The sequence below is a fragment of the Phyllostomus discolor genome, chromosome 12, assembly GCF_004126475.2.
Source record: "Phyllostomus discolor isolate MPI-MPIP mPhyDis1 chromosome 12, mPhyDis1.pri.v3, whole genome shotgun sequence".
Classification (NCBI taxonomy): Eukaryota; Metazoa; Chordata; class Mammalia; order Chiroptera; family Phyllostomidae; genus Phyllostomus; species Phyllostomus discolor.
In genome coordinates, this window is record NC_040914.2 from 20810028 (window position 1) to 20825045 (window position 15018).

Genomic DNA, 15018 nt, shown 5'->3' on the forward strand with positions numbered 1-15018 from the left:
ACATTTAAGACACATGGAATTTAAGCCCTGCCTGGTGTGGATCAGTGGGTTGAGAGTTGAGCGCAAGCCTGTGAACCAATAAGTCTCTGGTTTGATTCCCTGTCAGAGCCCACGACTGGAATGTGGGCCAGGTCCACAGTCGGTCAGGGCGGGGGGCTGCAAGAGGCAACCACAAATTGATGTTCCTTTTCCTCTCTTTCTCCTTTCCTGTTCTCTTAAAAAAGAAACAGAAACAGAAACAGGGAATTTAAGCAAGAAATCTTACACAACTACTAGTAAGTGACTATGCAGTCACTTAATTGAGTGAAATGAGGGAATCAATGAATGGCCCTGAAAGGCGGGAGCAAGAAGCTGCGGGAGGCAGAGAAGGCGGTGGGCGGAGTCTAGGGAGCGGGGCCAATTGGTACGCAGCTGTTACAGGCGTCCCCTAAGGCCACTGGCCCGGCCCCGCCCGCGCGGGGGCCGCTGGAAGTTGTGGTCCCCTGCTGACCTAGCCACGTCACAGCCTCCAGACCCTAAGTTCTCGTCTGGTGCGCGGTACGACCCGTATCCCCAAGCCTCTAGGTAGATTCCCTCAACCCCCAGGTCCATTATTCCTTCCTCCTTCTTTCCCTGAGAGCTCTGGTAGTCCCCCGGTTCCGCGTGTCCAGGACTCTGAGTAAAATCTGCCGGATCCCGCCCCCCATCCTGCAGTCAACTTGGTATGGTCTTCTACTTCATCTTCCCCACCTCTTCGCCCTTTGATATGGCTTTCTTCGCCAGGGTCCCCAGAAGTCGTTTCTTGCACGTCCTCTCAGTTGATCCCGCCCTGGCTCAAGCGACCCGAAGTAACTTCCAATTGCCGAACTCCCCGCCCCACACACCCTCTCCGCTCCCCAGCCATATTTGGTACGCCCCGGCCACGCCCCCTCGCGGACGCTCTTGGTTGGCGCCGCGCTCCCCTGCTCGCCGCAGTGGTTCGGCTTGGCGACCCCTCTCCGGCGGCGCGTACCCCGCGCTTGGTACAGCCCAACCCATCTCCCCCCAGAGCAGCGGGCCCGCGCCCCTCAGTCGGTGGAGCCCGCAGCCCCTCGTGCGGCTAGTGCTGTCCCCCAGACTGCTCGGCCCGCTCCAGCCATGGTCCGTCCACGCCGCGCCCCGCACCGCTCCGGCGCTGGGGGCCCCCTTGGGGGTCGTGGCCGCCCCCCGCGGCCCTTCACGGTGCGCGCCGCCCGCTCGCGCTCCTGGCCGGCCAGCCCTCGGGGCCCAGAGCCTCCGCGGATCCGGGCCCGCTCGGCCCCTCCCATGGTGAGCCCCCCGCCATTTTTCCAGAGCCTTCCACGGCCCCGCCCCCGTGCTCTCGTCTTTGTCCGCCGCCCCCTCCTCTGGGGTTCTCCCGGGTGGCCACGAAGGGTGGTCCGGACTGGGGCTGGGTTCCCCCGTGGAACCCCTCGGTGGTACGCGCTGGGCTCTCCCCTTTGTTAGGCGCTGGGGCCGGGGTAGCGGGGGTGGGGTACGGGGGTGGCGAGGGCTCAAATTACTGCTGACTCGGCGGCCGGATTTAAACGCGGGGTGGGGGGCTGGCTGGCCGACTACGAACGTTGGCCGGCGTGCGCGCTTGTTTTTCCAATTGGAAAGTTTGTCTCTGTGCGGGCAGGAGATCTGGAAATGAAGGAGGGGTTGGGGGCACAGCGGCGAGAGGGACCGCGTCGTGCCCTCGCGCGCCCAGGTGTTGCACCCGGGGGCGTTCTGCACGGCGCCTGTAGCGTGTGCGCCCAGGATTTGCTGGCGCGCCCAGGTGTGGGATGCCCTCAAACATTGTAACAAGCCCAGACCTTAAACATAAACATCTAACTTTGCCAGTACATGAAGCTACACACTCTTTTCCCGGCCTTAAAACATGTACATACTTTTCAAAACCTTAATAAAGCGTATTTGGAGCGGTGAAGGTGCGCGTCCCGACCATTCCTGCACCGCCGGACTGTGCACACGCTTGCCCAGCTGTGCGTTCTACCCTAGGCTGGCGCTCAAGCTCGCTTCTCGACTGCTCTGCCCTACGTTGTCTGTGGCGCGGAGCTTTGAGCAGGCTTCCTGCGATCTTACACACCCAGACTCGGAACATCGCCCCAAAGTTTCCCTTTTCCTCCGTTGCCCTCCCCTCTGATCAGCATTCACATCAACTAAAGCACTTCCTGGACCCTGAAACATCCCTCCTCGATAAGGCTTTTGCCCTTCCGAGTACTAGATGGGCTTTCTCATGCAGTAAACAATGAATCAGGTGGCAGGGGAGGCACCACTCAATTGTGCAAACCCTTGCCCAGAGGGGACATTTCCTGTCGGGTTGCACTTGACCTAGGCATCCTGCTGTTGCAGGTGTCCCGCCCACCCTGGGTCTTTGGCACCCATTCCTGGTCTTCACAGTCCAGACCAAAACCCCTTTCGAGCCCTGCCAGGTCAGCCCGCCCTCCAGGATAAGCAGACTTTGACACGTGTCCCTAGAGCTTGCTCGGACTGACTGGGTCCTCAGTGGGCGTTCACCTGGGCCCTCCAGCTGGGCGCTTTCCTGCGGTCCCAGAGTTCCGTGCCCTGGCTGTGGTGCCTGCGCCTGTTCTTCCGCTGGGCCCACACACACCCTGCATTCAGGCTTTCTCCGTGGTCTCCCGCAGTTTCTCAGGTCCCAGGACCAATTGCCCAGATGGAGAGCGTTCTTGCTTGGGGTTTTTTGCTCTTTAAAGTCTGCCTCCAAAATAAAACTTTTCCTGCCTGTCAGTATGCTGGGGCAGGGGGCATCTGTGTGCTTCACAGGAAATGCAGAAGTGCGATATAGTGATAAGATGAAAGGAACAGCCATGGACACTTTTTCCCCCTGCCTGGAGGCACTTACGAGTGAGATTTTCCTGGGGTTCCGGCTGCCAGGCTGTTCTGAAGCCTTCACGTGTCTGCTGGAGGTGTTTTTGGCTTAATAAAAAGACGGCTGGGAGAGCCTGCTCTGAGAATGTGTAGCTTTCCTTGGCTGTACCGCTGGAACATTCTGGTGTTCTGCAAACGCTCTTGAGACGCTGTGTTCGAGGCCCCTCCAGGTGTTTGTCACACTGCCTCCTCTGCACGGGTCCCCACCTCCCTGGGTGCTTTTGTACTCTGTATGCTTCTGGTTTCTGCCTCTCGAGGGGTTAGGCTGACATGGCCTGCAGCCGGGGTGTGCGAGGGGGGAGGCTGGCAGGAGCCGGAGGGAGACTCTGGACTTTCTCTTGACAGTTGTGAGGAGCTAGGAAGGGCTTTGAGTGTGAAGGGACGGGGCAAGCCAGTGTGCCAGGTAGACAGACCTACACGGCCCAGGCTGGCTTGTGCGTTTTGGGGGCTTCAAGGATACCCCTGGACCCCAAGGGCTGGCTTCTGAGCTGAGTTTCAGTAGACAGATGGAGAGTTTGATCAGGCCAGGAGGGTGAGGGGGCGGTGCCTCCCGAGCAGGGTCAGGGTCGGGGTGGGGGGGGGGTGGATTCTAGGCCTAGAGCTCAGCTGCAGCAAAGGGTGGAGGGGGAAGTGGGCTGGTGGCTTTCACGGAGCTTGTATGGGCTGATGTTGAGGGGATAAGCAGGCTCTGGGGGCGGGGAGATGGGGTCAGCCCCCCATCAAGGCAAAGTCTTGACTCTGCCTTGGGTGTTTCTGAGTGGGATGTTTGGGTCTGAACATTGGGACATCCCCTCTGGGGTATGTGGGAGACAGCCTGCCCATGTAGCTGCCCCAGCCTTGGTTTCCCCACTGCTCTCCTGCAGCAAGGTGCTCGGGTCTTCGGGGCCCTGGGCCCCATCGGGCCATCCTCGCCTGGGCTCGCCCTCGGGGGCCTGGTGGTGGGCGAGCACCGGCTCAGCAACAAGCTGCTGGCCTGGAGCGGTGTCCTGGAGTGGCAGGAGGTGAGCGGCCCGTGTCAGGTGTGGGGCTGGGGGTGCCCCATGGGTCCTGCCTGCCCCTGCAGGTGGGGGCAGGCCTGGGCACCTGGGCCGTGTCACGAGACACTCGCTCCTGCCACAGAAGCGCCGACCCTACTCTGACTCCAGCGCGAAGCTGAAGCGCACACTGCCCTGCCAGGCCTACGTGAACCAGGGCGAGAACCTGTGAGTGCCGGGGGCGGGCGGGTGGGCAGCTCGGGGGCTGGGGCCCCCCTGACCCTCTCCTCCCGCAGGGAGACGGACCAGTGGCCACAGAAGCTGATCATGCAGCTGATCCCACAGCAGCTGCTGGTGAGGCCCGCCCCACACCCCTAGCTTATCCGCCTCACGCCCCCTGGCCCCAGCGGTGACCCAGCTGTCTCCTTGTTACCCCCAGACCACCCTGGGCCCCCTGTTCCGCAACTCCCAGCTGGCGCAGTTCCACTTCACCAACAGAGACTGTGACTCCCTCAAGGGGCTCTGCCGCGTCATGGGCAATGGCTTCGTGAGTGGGCTGGGGGGCATGGGCACAGGGTGGCGGAGGGTGGGGCCGGTGGGCACACTGGTGGCAGTGCAGCAGGGGGCAGCTCTGCTGGGACAGGCCAGGGTTGGCCTCAGTGAGGTGCCCTGGGGGCTGGGGGCACCCCCTCCTGTGGAGGGCCAGCCTGCCTGTAAGTAGGTCTCAGAGGACCCCCTTGGTGGGGCAGAGTGAAGGAATCCACCTGCCGCAGGGACATGAGTGACGGGGGGTGGGGGGTACCGTCCGCAGTAGCCTCCTGGGGTCCAGCAGGTGGTAGGGACCTGGTGAAGGGGCGTGGCCAGGGACCAAGGGAGGGACTGGTCTCTGCTGGGCTCAGCTGTCTCAGTTGCCGAGTGGGGCTGGCAGGGGGCGGGCCAGTCCAGGGGCCGCTATGGGAGGTCCGTGTCACGTGGTCCGCGTGCACAGTGTGTGCTCTGCAAACACCGAGTGTCAGTCTGGGATTCAGACACAGGAAGTCTCGAAGTGAAATTCTACCTGGTCCCTACAGCCCCTGCCTCTGGGCCTGGGTCTTGGCAGCGCCCTCCCCCAGGGGTCTGGTTGTGGGAGGAGGCAGGTACTAGGAGGGGTGGGCATGATGTGGGAGCAAGTCCTCTGCCCAGGAAGTCCAGTGCACTCGGCTCTGGTGTCCCCTCCAGTCCCTCTTCGGAACAGGCCACCCCCTCTAGGGGTGCTGTGGGTGCCAGGACTCCTGAGGTCCAGGGGCCTCTCCCCTCTCTCGGTGCCTGGGCAGGAGAGGGCTGGGCAGGCAGGCCCTTGTTGGCAGCCACCTGCACAGGCAGCTCCCCAGGGCGGGGCTCACATCGGAGGGGGTGTGGCTGGGAGACAGCCCGGGGTCCTCATGCCCACATGTGGATATCAGGCCCTAGCCCTGACCTCCGATTTCACAAGTGGGGGTGCTGAGGGGCACCTTAGCTCACTCAGTGCTTTGGCTGTGTACCTTGTTTTGGGGCCACGGGGTCAGCTTTGAGGACTTCTGTCCTGTGGCGACGGGGGCAGGCTCGCATGATGAGGGAAGGGCGCTCGGCCCCTCGGCAGTGTGCGCAGGTCCCCAACTCCCGGCCTCCCCCAGGCGGGCTGCATGCTCTTCCCCCACATCTCCCCCTGCGAGGTGCGCGTGCTCATGCTGCTGTACTCATCCAAGAAGAAGATCTTCATGGGCCTCATCCCCTACGACCAGAGTGGCTTCGTCAACGCCATCCGGCAGGTCATCACCACCCGCAAGCAGGTGTGCCCCGGACCCAGGCGCCGGTGTGCCAGCGAGGCCTTGCAGGGCGGCGGGGGGGGACTGCGGGTAGCTTCCAGGAGGAAGGACACGTGTGTGGACCCAGGCGGCGGGTGGGCAGGGGGCACGCTGGTCATGGGAGGGTGGTGCGAGGCACATCCTGTTTGCTCTGTGTCCCAGGCTGAGGGGTCAGAAATCATTCTGGGGCACTTGGGAGCCATGGGTGCCTGTGAGCAGGCGAGGGGCAGGGTCGGCCATGAGGAGCTCTGGGGCAGAGAAGCCCCTGGCAGAATGGAGGCTGAGAAGCCAGGAAGAAAGCTGGGGCTGTCTGTGGATCTGTGAGGACAGGCAGTGGACAGGCTTGGGACCAATGGCCTGGGGTAGGGAGGGAGGCTTGGGTGGGGCCGAGGCACCAGCTCACACTACCCTCACCCACCTGGCCTCTTCCTGCAGGCGGTGGGGCCTGGCGGTGTCTCTGGCCCTGTCCAGATCGTCAACAACAAGTTCCTGGCGTGGAGTGGGGTCATGGAGTGGCAGGAGGTGAGCCCTGGCAGGGCCCGGTCGCTTCAGGAGCCCCGCACCCCTGCTGACTCGGCTCTACCCCTTCCTGATGCCTCCCCTCTCCCTCTCCCCAAAAGCCCAGGCCGGAGCCCAACAGTCGGGCCAAGAGATGGCTGCCATCACATGTCTATGTGAACCAGGGGGAGATCCTGTGAGTGTCATGCTGGGGGTGGGGGAGGAGTCTCAGTGAGAGTTGGTCCCGACTCTCGTCCCTTTGCGCCTGCAGGAGGACCGAGCAGTGGCCGAGGAAGCTGTACATGCAGCTCATTCCACAGCAGCTGCTGGTGAGTGGAGGGCAGCAAAGGGCTCCATAGCTGGGGCCCTGGGGTGGCGAGGGAGCGTCCCCAGGAGGGACCCCTGGATAGCCCGCTGCAGAAGAGTCCATTGGGTGGGGGGATAGTATGTGACAGGCTGTGTGACTGGCGGCCGGCAGGCCTGGCTTTGAAGGGGTCATAGGACCCGCCCGAGGTGAAGCTGGCACTCAGCCCCAGAGTCAGCACTGTGTGGGTAGGGACGAGGGTCAGGGCAGTTTGGCAGTGGACCATCTGGGCTCACGCCCACTGGGTGTCCCCGTAGACCACCCTGGTGCCACTGTTCCGGAACTCCCGCCTGGTGCAATTCCACTTCACCAAGGACCTGGAGACGCTGAAGAGCCTGTGTCGGATCATGGACAACGGCTTTGTGAGTGGGGCGGGGTGGGGCAGAGGGAGAGGCACTGGGGGATAGAAACAGTCAGACCCCCCCAGGTGTTTAAGCAAAAGTGGGGTGAACCCAGGGATGCCCTTGTTCCTGGAACAGGCTGGGGAGTGCTGGCAGCCCACGGTGGTGTCGTTTGCTGTGCACCCACTGGCTCCTGGGCCACACGGCTTCCCTGGGGTCCTGTACCATCCTGGCCCCACTTTACAGATAGGGAAACTGAGGCTCAAAGGCAGTGCCAACAAATGCAGGCAGGGACTTAGGCCTGGAAGGCTGGCGCTGGCCTGTCCAAGCCCTGCCTGAGCTCCCAGGCCCTTCCCTGCCACATTTCTCCTGCTGTCCCAGAGGACAGGACACCCTCGTCACTGTAGGTTTTCCTGGGGAAAACCCGGGGCTCCTGAAGGCCCCTCCCCTGCAGGGAGGTGTGTCAGCCTCCAGCTCTCAGGGTGCTGGGCAGGCGGTGGCCTTCCCGGGGCTGGGGTGCAGACTGTCTGATGGCTCTTTGCAGGCGGTGGCTGTCGCTGTCTACTTCCCCAGTATCTGTTACGGAGGGTTAACACTTGTCTCACCTACTATTTCTTTTAAATACACTGAAGGGAGCTCAGCTGTGCCATTGTGTATTTGAGGGGCTGGTTGTCTATTTCTATTGTGGCCAAGTGTTCAAAAGCACAGGGCTGCCCAAGGGCCAGTTGAACCCAGGGTCAGCCCTTCCATCCACACCAGACCCCCAACTGTGGGCTCCGGTGTGGCAAGGGGTGTGTGCCCCGGGCCCTTCCAAAGCCTTTGAAGCCCTGCCCAGAGTGGTGCACACAGGGTCGGCTCTGGGGACCCGCAGGCTCTCAGTGTCTGATGGCTGACCTGTGATGGGGACAGTGGCCCAGCCCTGCAGAGAGGGAGAGGCCAGTAGGCCTTGTCCCTGCCTGCTGTGCTTGCCCTGCCTGTGGGGCGGCAGTAGCACTCTGGGCTCCGCATGGGGTGGAGAGCCACCATGCCGGTGTCTCCCGCTGAGGCCTCTGTGAGGCTCAGCCGGGGCCGATCCTGCAGCCTGACCTCCAGGCTCCGTTTCAGGGGCGTTCTGTGTGCTCGCCCCTCTGGCGTTGGTGGCACTCCTGACACCAGGTGGCTCAGTGTCCTGAGCTCTTCTGCACAGCACCTGCCGGGCCACGGACAGTCATCTCGGGGCCTCTGTCTCGGTGTGCCTGTGTGGGAGTAGTAGTGGGGCCGTGAGGACAGCAGTGGGGATGCACCTGGTTCGCACAGGCGGCGACGCTGGCTCTGAGGGACGCCGGCCTGTGTGGTTTGTGGCGCAGCGGGCGGAGCCTCCATGCCCAGGGCTGCCCGTGACGCCAGGCCTGCGCCCGCCAGGCCGGCTGCGTGCACTTTTCCTATAAGGCCTCGTGCGAGATCCGTGTGCTCATGCTGCTGTACTCCTCGGAGAAGAAGATCTTCATTGGCCTCATCCCCCACGACCAGAGCAACTTCGTCAATGGCATCCGGCGTGTCATCGCCAACCAGCAGCAGGTCCTGCAGCGGAACCTGGAGCAGGAGCAGCAGCAGCGAGGGGTGAGGCAGGAGCGGCACCCCCAGAGCCCTGCTTGCCTCGGCCCTCCCTTCACTCTTCCCCTTTCCGCTGCTGACTCTTCCCCCTGGTTTTTCCCCCCGCAGATGGGGGGGTAGTGGCCACCCCAGCCTGGGTCCCTCCAGGGGTCACAGACGAGGCCCCCGCCGAGACCGGTGAGTAGCAGCCAGGCAGAGTGTAGGCTGGACTTGAATGTGTTGGGGGTTGGGGAAGTAGTGTGACCTGGTTTTGTCAAGACCAGAGTGAGGGAGAGGCATGACAGTCCCCAGCCTCCCAGGGATCTCCAGGTTGGGCAGGGAGAGGCCCTTTTCTCATCCCCCGATCCCTGCAGGCTCACTGCAGGTCCGAGCAGCCAAGTAGGGGGCTACTGGGAGCCCCAGTTCAGGCCCACCCCATCCCCTTGCTCCAGGTCAGATGCTTCTGAGCAGGGGCCCCTGGAGGTCACAACTGCCTGGTGAGATGGAGGACAGCATCCTGAGATGTCTCCGAGGACAGTTCCTACCCATGTACGTTTCCCCAATAAAGTCTTTTAAAAGCCCACGGGGCCACCCTCTTGCATCGCCTGTGGCCAGAGCCTAGTTCTCGCCCTTTGCCTAAGAGAACCTCAATCCCCAGCAGGGCCAGCGCCAGGAGCCCTGGGCTTGGCAGGTCTGTGCTCCTGGCCCTCTGGGGAGCGGCCTGCCCGTGGCTGGGTGGCCCACCCTTCGTCCCAGCAAAATGCCTGCTAAGCTTAAAGAAAAACAGCATTTATTGGGGGGCAGGGGTGGGCGGTGGCTCAGCCTTCGGAGAACTGGCAGTAGAGCCGCTCCAGCTGTGGCTCCACATGCAGCCGGAACGGGATCTCCAGGATCTCAGAGAAGCCTTCGGCCAGCGTCGGGGCCTCGAACTGCTTCCTGGGGGCAGAGGGCAGTGAGGGGAGCTGAGGCCCAGCGGAGCCCCAGGCACCCCAGCAGAGCCTGTCTGGGCAGTGCCTACCTGTAGCCGAACATGACCACATCAGACACAGGGGCGTGAGAGGAATCCGTCATCTCCCGGAACTGTGGGGTCAGAGGTCAGAGGTCAGCTTGGGGGTGTGCTGGGCTTGTAGAGGGTGGGGGTCACAGGCGCTCACCCGGTTGTTGTGGCGCGCCTGCTCCAGGGTGGCACTGAAGAGGAAGCAGCGGCAGGGAACACCAGCATCTTGGGCACACTGGATGTACCTGTGGGGGCAGGGCTGGTAAGGGGCCTGGACCCGCCCCACAGGCGCCTCCCAGGGCCCCTGGGTACCTGGCTCTGCTTTGGACGTCTGGGTTGGTGTTGTCAATCACCGCCCGCTTCCGTTGCTTGAGAGCCCCCTCACAGGTGCTCACACAGCGCTGCCACGAGCCCAGCGTGTCCTGGGGCACGTAGGGAGGAGGTCACGAGTGGGCAGGGACCTTGGGGGAGAGGGATGGAGCGGGGGGGCGCCCAGGGGGGTTACCCTTAAAGAGCAGAGGTGCAAAGGGAACAGATCCCACCAGGAGATGATTAGCAGTGATGGGACAGGACCTACCCTGTTCACGTGCACGTATCCAGCAGACACAAGGTGCTTCTGGAGGAACGTGGACTTCCCAGCTGGGAGAGGGGGACAGTGTCAGTGGGTGCCCCAAGAGGGCTGGCGTTCCTAGGGGTTGGGGGTCAAGGTGTCTCACCCCCAGGGAATCCCACGGCGATGACCACCTCAGGGTCAGGGCTCAAGAGGGAACTGGACTCAGGCAGCCACAGTGGTCCTGAGGATGACATTGTCCTCTGGGGGGATAGATGTGAGGAGTGAGTCCCCTCCTGATTCCACTGCTGGGGCACTACCCCCCTACTCCTGTGGGGCTTACCGGGTCAAAGGCTGGGAGCTCAAAGCTGGCCACCGGCCACTTCAGGAAGAACTCCTCCGGAGTGGCAAAGGGCAGGCCCACGTTGAGGGCAAACTGGGGGTGAGGGCAGAGGTCAGGCAGGGGGCAGACTGGGCTGGGCTCCAGAGCAGGTGTGGGCGGGGCTTACCAGGCGGTCCGCACAGGAGAAGTCTTTCTTTTTCCTCCCGGGAGCCCAGTTGGCGGGGCGGCCAGCAGCATCTGGGATGCACACAGGACACCCTTGCAGCCTCAGGAACCCGAGTCCCCCGCCTGGCCATCAGCCCCAAGGAGCCACATACTCCCCCCCCCCCCCCCCCCCCCCCCCAGCCCTTACCTCCCACGAAGATGCTGTCCCCAATGGAAATGGGCACATTCTCATTGGCCTGGGGAGGGACGGGAGATGAGGCTATAAGGAACAGACTCCCACACCTGCCCTTCTAGAGCAGTAACGGGCTCCACTAAGCAGTGGGTCTGAACTCGAACCACTCATGCCCCACGTCCAGTCCAGCAGCCCTGCTTCTCGCCTGCAGCTGTGTCCCACCGACCGACGCGCCATCTGTTCCTCTCTCAGCCACCAGAGAGCGCCGGCCCTCACTTCTGTTGACAACCTCCCCCTAGGTGGCCTCATGCTATCTTCTGCCTGCTTGCTCTGACCTGGCCCTTAGTCCCCTTCTTTGGCCACAAGGGCCTCCTCACTGACGGTCCCTAAACACACTTTGCACCTGCTGTGACTCTGGTCTGGAAGGTTCTTCAGGAGCCTAGACATCCACCTGGCTTTCTCCCTCACCACCTTTAGCTTTTGACTCCAGGGGCACCTAAGACAGACCTCCACTCCGGCTGGTCCGGCCTCATGGCCTCCTGCTGTTTTACAGTCAGTCTCTATTTACAGTCTGCACCCTCCTCAGTGCGTGGGCTCTGGGCCACACTGTGGGACCTCGGAGGAATGATGAGCCAGTGACTGATCTCTACCACCCTGGTTTTTAATTGAAGTTCACTGGCCTCACACACCAACACAAGGCCATGAGCACTGAGGGGCAAGAAGGCGAGGACAATGGGAGGAGGGACAAGGGAGTCCAGGGAGTAGCAAGGAGGCTGTGTGCCCGCAGTAGGGGGAGAACAGCCAGTGGGCTGTGGCTCACCTGTTCTTGCAGGTAGTCCCACATGCCGGCCACCGGCTTCCGGTACAAGCCTGCATGCGTGGCAACCAGCACCTGTGGGTCAGATACCACTCCTTGAGCCCCTAAAGCCCTTTGAGGACACACAGGACCCAAGGACATTTTACCATCCCTGACCAATCAGGAGAGGTCCCAGGGCCACTTAAAATGGGTTTCTGTCCCAATAACCACATGTAGGACCCGCTCCCTCTCTGGGTCTCTGTCTCCCTCTTTGTTCTGTTCTCTGGAACTCCACCCCTCCAGGACTCTGTCTCCTCCCTCCCTCAGGGTCTCTAGAACTCTGCCACCACCCCCCACCCCAATTCCCCTACTCTCCTGAGTCCCTGTCCCTCTCTCTGGGTCTCTGCCTCCCCCCCCATCACCCCTCTTCAGCTTCTCTGGCAGCTGGTACCTGAAAGGGGACTCCCAGCTTTTCCACCACAGCCTCCACTTTGGCCTTGAACTCCTCTGCTGACAGCTTGCCACGCCCAATGCCCATCTGGTTTGTGAAGATCACCAGCTGGGGAGCAGACGGGTGTCACCCAGCGCCCGCTTCCCCATGCCCCGGCCCTCCCCACAGCCTGGGCCCACGGACGCACATACCTTGTAGCCCTCTGCCTCCAGCTCCCGGAGCTTACGTGGGATCTCTTGGTACAAGATCCTGCGGAAGGGGCAGGAAGGAGTCAAGGTGACCAGGGGCCTGGCAGGAGCCACACTCACCCCCTTCTCCGGCCTCTCATCACCTCCAGTCACTGGGGCCGGTGGGAAAGACCTTCCCAGAGCGTGTGGTGATGAGGGTCCCATCCAGATCAAAGCCGGCCACCTGGCATCACCAAGAAAAGAACAGCGTGATACCTCTGATCCCCTCACTCAGACTGGTACATGTCAGCTCTGTGACCACAGTTCCCTAGAGATGGGGAAAGTGAGTCAGGGAGCCCACACGTCTCATGTTAGGCCAGGCACGGCAAAGATGCATCCCCAATGCCTGAGTGCAGAGCCTGAAATGTTCCCTTTCCTGTCTCCTCTTTCCCCCACACCCCTCAGTATTCCAATCTTTACAATAGGGTTCACACCTTACCCACCCTGACCTCCACCTGGAAGGGCCAGTGACAGTGCAAATAAGGCAGGGGCCAGGTTTTGTCTGGTAGGTAACTGCACATCGGGCTGTGCCATCTGGCTTTCTTGAATCCCCCACTTTACCGGTGAGAGAACGGGTCAGAGAGAGAGTGTGACAGCATTTGAACTCGAGTCCCTCGGGACCTAAGGAACACCATCATAACAGCTCCTGCTGGAATGAGCCTGACTGTTGCTATGGTTACAGGGTGGTTAGGGGTCAGGAAGGAGCTGATGTACATGGCTTCATTCCCCCAATGCTCACAACCACCCCCAAATTTATCAAGTCCATTTCTCAGAAAAGTGGAGGGTAATGGAGGTTAAGTGACCTACCCAGAGGCACACAGCAAACAGGGTTGCGTTCCCAGTCTGTGGTGGCCCCTTCAGTCCCCAACTTGGCCCTCACCTTGCCCTGGGGCTTCACCCCAGGTGCAGTGAACACTAGCAGCTTCTGAAGACCCTCCCAGCCAGGGGATGACTTCCGCATCCGCTTCTTCTGTTGTTCAACATCTTCGTCCTTGTTTGGGCCTGCCGGAGGGGTGCCGGGCGGGGTGCCTGGCTGGGATTCTGGTGAGAGGTTCTCTTGCCAGCGCAGGGTCAGCGGGTAGAGACCGTTGACCAAATACAGCGTGTCTCCCACTGCCAGAGAACCCTCAGACCCTGGCTTCATTTCCTGGGTCCCGGCAGTTGAGGGGTTAACTCCCAGCTGCAGAAAAATAGAGAAGAGCTGAGACCAGCTCCACCCCCCAACCACCACCCAACCTCCAATCAATCAACTCAGATAGGACTTGCCTTTCCCCACCTGCCAATCAGACCCCTAAGCCCTGCCTCTTCACTGTGTACCACCACTCAGGGCTTCGGGAAAGTTACAGGTGTTTGGTCTTGTGCTGTTTAAATGTGATAGATACTGCGTCGAAGCAGGCAACACTTCGAGGTGTCTTTACTGGCCCCACCTGTTTCCCTCCCAGCCGGATGTTCCCATGAACCTGATGGATTGGGATTCCTCCCCGACCCCACCTCCAGGCCTTCCTGAGGAACTGGTACCTGTTTCACAGCCACCGTCCGAGTCTCAGGGTCCGCGACCAGCTCCACTGAGGGTTGAGAGGGTGGACTCAGGACATGCATCCCGGGTGATAGCTTCCCTCCTCCCGGAGAGCATGGCCAGCGTCAGGCCACAAGATGGCGCTACAGCACCCATTCAGGAGGAGGAGGAGGCAGTTTATGTCTAAAAAGGATTGGCTCACTCCTTGACAAGCAGCAGCCAGGCAAAGGCCTTAGCATTGCCTGTGACACTGGTGTTCGCCTAGGGACAGGGTGGGAATTTTTCTGTATAGAATTGGCGAGGAGTGTGGCCAGGTGCAGGTCAGGGGTTTGGCCCGTTACCACTCATCCCTGCTTCGCAACACTCATCGCTGTTTCGTACATTTCTCCCTAGGATCGGCTCTCTCCTTGACAAGGGTCGTAGCCTGACTCAACCGTTCACGGTGGCCAGTGAGCCTCCTTCTCTGCCCAATGACGACTGTCTCGGGATAGGCTCGGTAACTTCCGCACCGCCAGGGGTCTGCTTGTTCCGGGTCAGACACAGCCTTTCTCTTCTTGTGCTCCCCAGAGGGCACCTGACAACTTTAGGATCGGCTGTACCACACAATTTCGCCTGGCGGCCAAGCATGTCCTTTAATTAATTGACTATCTATCTTTCCCAACGAGCGTTCCCGCTAAGGAAGCAGGCCACACCCCCTCCGATTCAGGCCCCGCCCCTGCCTACCTTGGTTTCTGGAGCACTTCCGGTCCGTAACCCGGGTCAGGGGACCGCGGCCCAGGACCAGGGCTTGACCGTCCGTGGGCAGGAAGATGGGGGGTGCTCCCCCAGGGGGGCTCTCCAGCCACAGGCCGCCCCTAGTTTCCATCTTGGCCACCCTGTGAGCCTAAGGGCAAGTAGGCAGATAGGTTTGAATGGCAGGTCGCCTTCAGTGTCTAAAGGAAGTCCCGCCTCCTCCCGTCCCCTCACCAGGAATTCCCTCCATCCGCTACAGGCTTGGGTAATCCCACCCACTCGTCAGCATAGGGCTTGGCCTTTTCCCGGGTCAGGACTTTCGACTCGGTCTTCGGGGAACCGGGACCCCTACGTCCCAGGGCAAAGGCCGAGGGCCTCGCGCTTTCGCCTCGGCCCAACGCTCACCCGTGGTCTAGCTCACTCCCCACTTCTGACCAAAGAGGTCCTGTCAAAGGCTCTCGGCCTGCGGCTCCACTCGCGCCTTTCACTGTTTCGGCGGACGGAAATGACTCTTCCTCCGCGAGGAGGCGGGGCTCCAGAGCTCTTCCCACGACCGAGGCCCCGCCCCTCCCCGACTTCGGGCCTTTGTGGTCCCACCGCAGCTCTGA

At 61.7% G+C, this 15018-nt stretch overlaps 2 protein-coding genes across 3 annotated transcripts; one reads left to right on the plus strand and one right to left on the minus strand.

Annotated features, from left to right (window-relative positions):
• Positions 1-917: 917 nt before the first annotated feature.
• PTOV1 (PTOV1 extended AT-hook containing adaptor protein) lies at positions 918-9044 on the plus strand. The gene is made up of 13 exons (XM_028530310.2): positions 918-1287; positions 3753-3890; positions 4009-4091; positions 4160-4217; positions 4303-4410; positions 5516-5671; positions 6122-6208; positions 6307-6380; positions 6456-6513; positions 6806-6910; positions 8291-8488; positions 8591-8659; positions 8914-9044. The coding sequence occupies exons 1-12, from the start codon at positions 1117-1119 to the stop codon at positions 8600-8602; spliced, it is 1248 nt and encodes a 415-aa protein (XP_028386111.1). The 5' UTR covers positions 918-1116; the 3' UTR covers positions 8603-8659; positions 8914-9044.
• Positions 9045-9230: 186 nt separating this feature from the next.
• On the minus strand, positions 9231-14947 carry LOC114511170 (polynucleotide kinase 3'-phosphatase). 2 transcript variants are annotated; one of them, XM_028529848.2, is made up of 17 exons: positions 14816-14947; positions 14402-14565; positions 13681-13727; positions 13043-13342; positions 12267-12346; positions 12127-12184; positions 11936-12043; positions 11509-11580; positions 10704-10752; positions 10518-10588; positions 10352-10444; positions 10175-10271; positions 10036-10097; positions 9771-9880; positions 9616-9703; positions 9480-9541; positions 9231-9397 (listed from the first exon to the last, which is right to left on the minus strand). In XM_028529848.2, the coding sequence occupies exons 2-17, from the start codon at positions 14541-14543 to the stop codon at positions 9280-9282; spliced, it is 1557 nt and encodes a 518-aa protein (XP_028385649.1). In that variant the 5' UTR covers positions 14544-14565; positions 14816-14947; the 3' UTR covers positions 9231-9279. The 2 variants fall into 2 exon arrangements, with proteins under 2 accessions (XP_028385649.1, XP_035868483.1); XM_036012590.1 differs by lacking the exon at positions 10352-10444.
• Between the last annotated feature and the right edge of the window lie 71 nt (positions 14948-15018).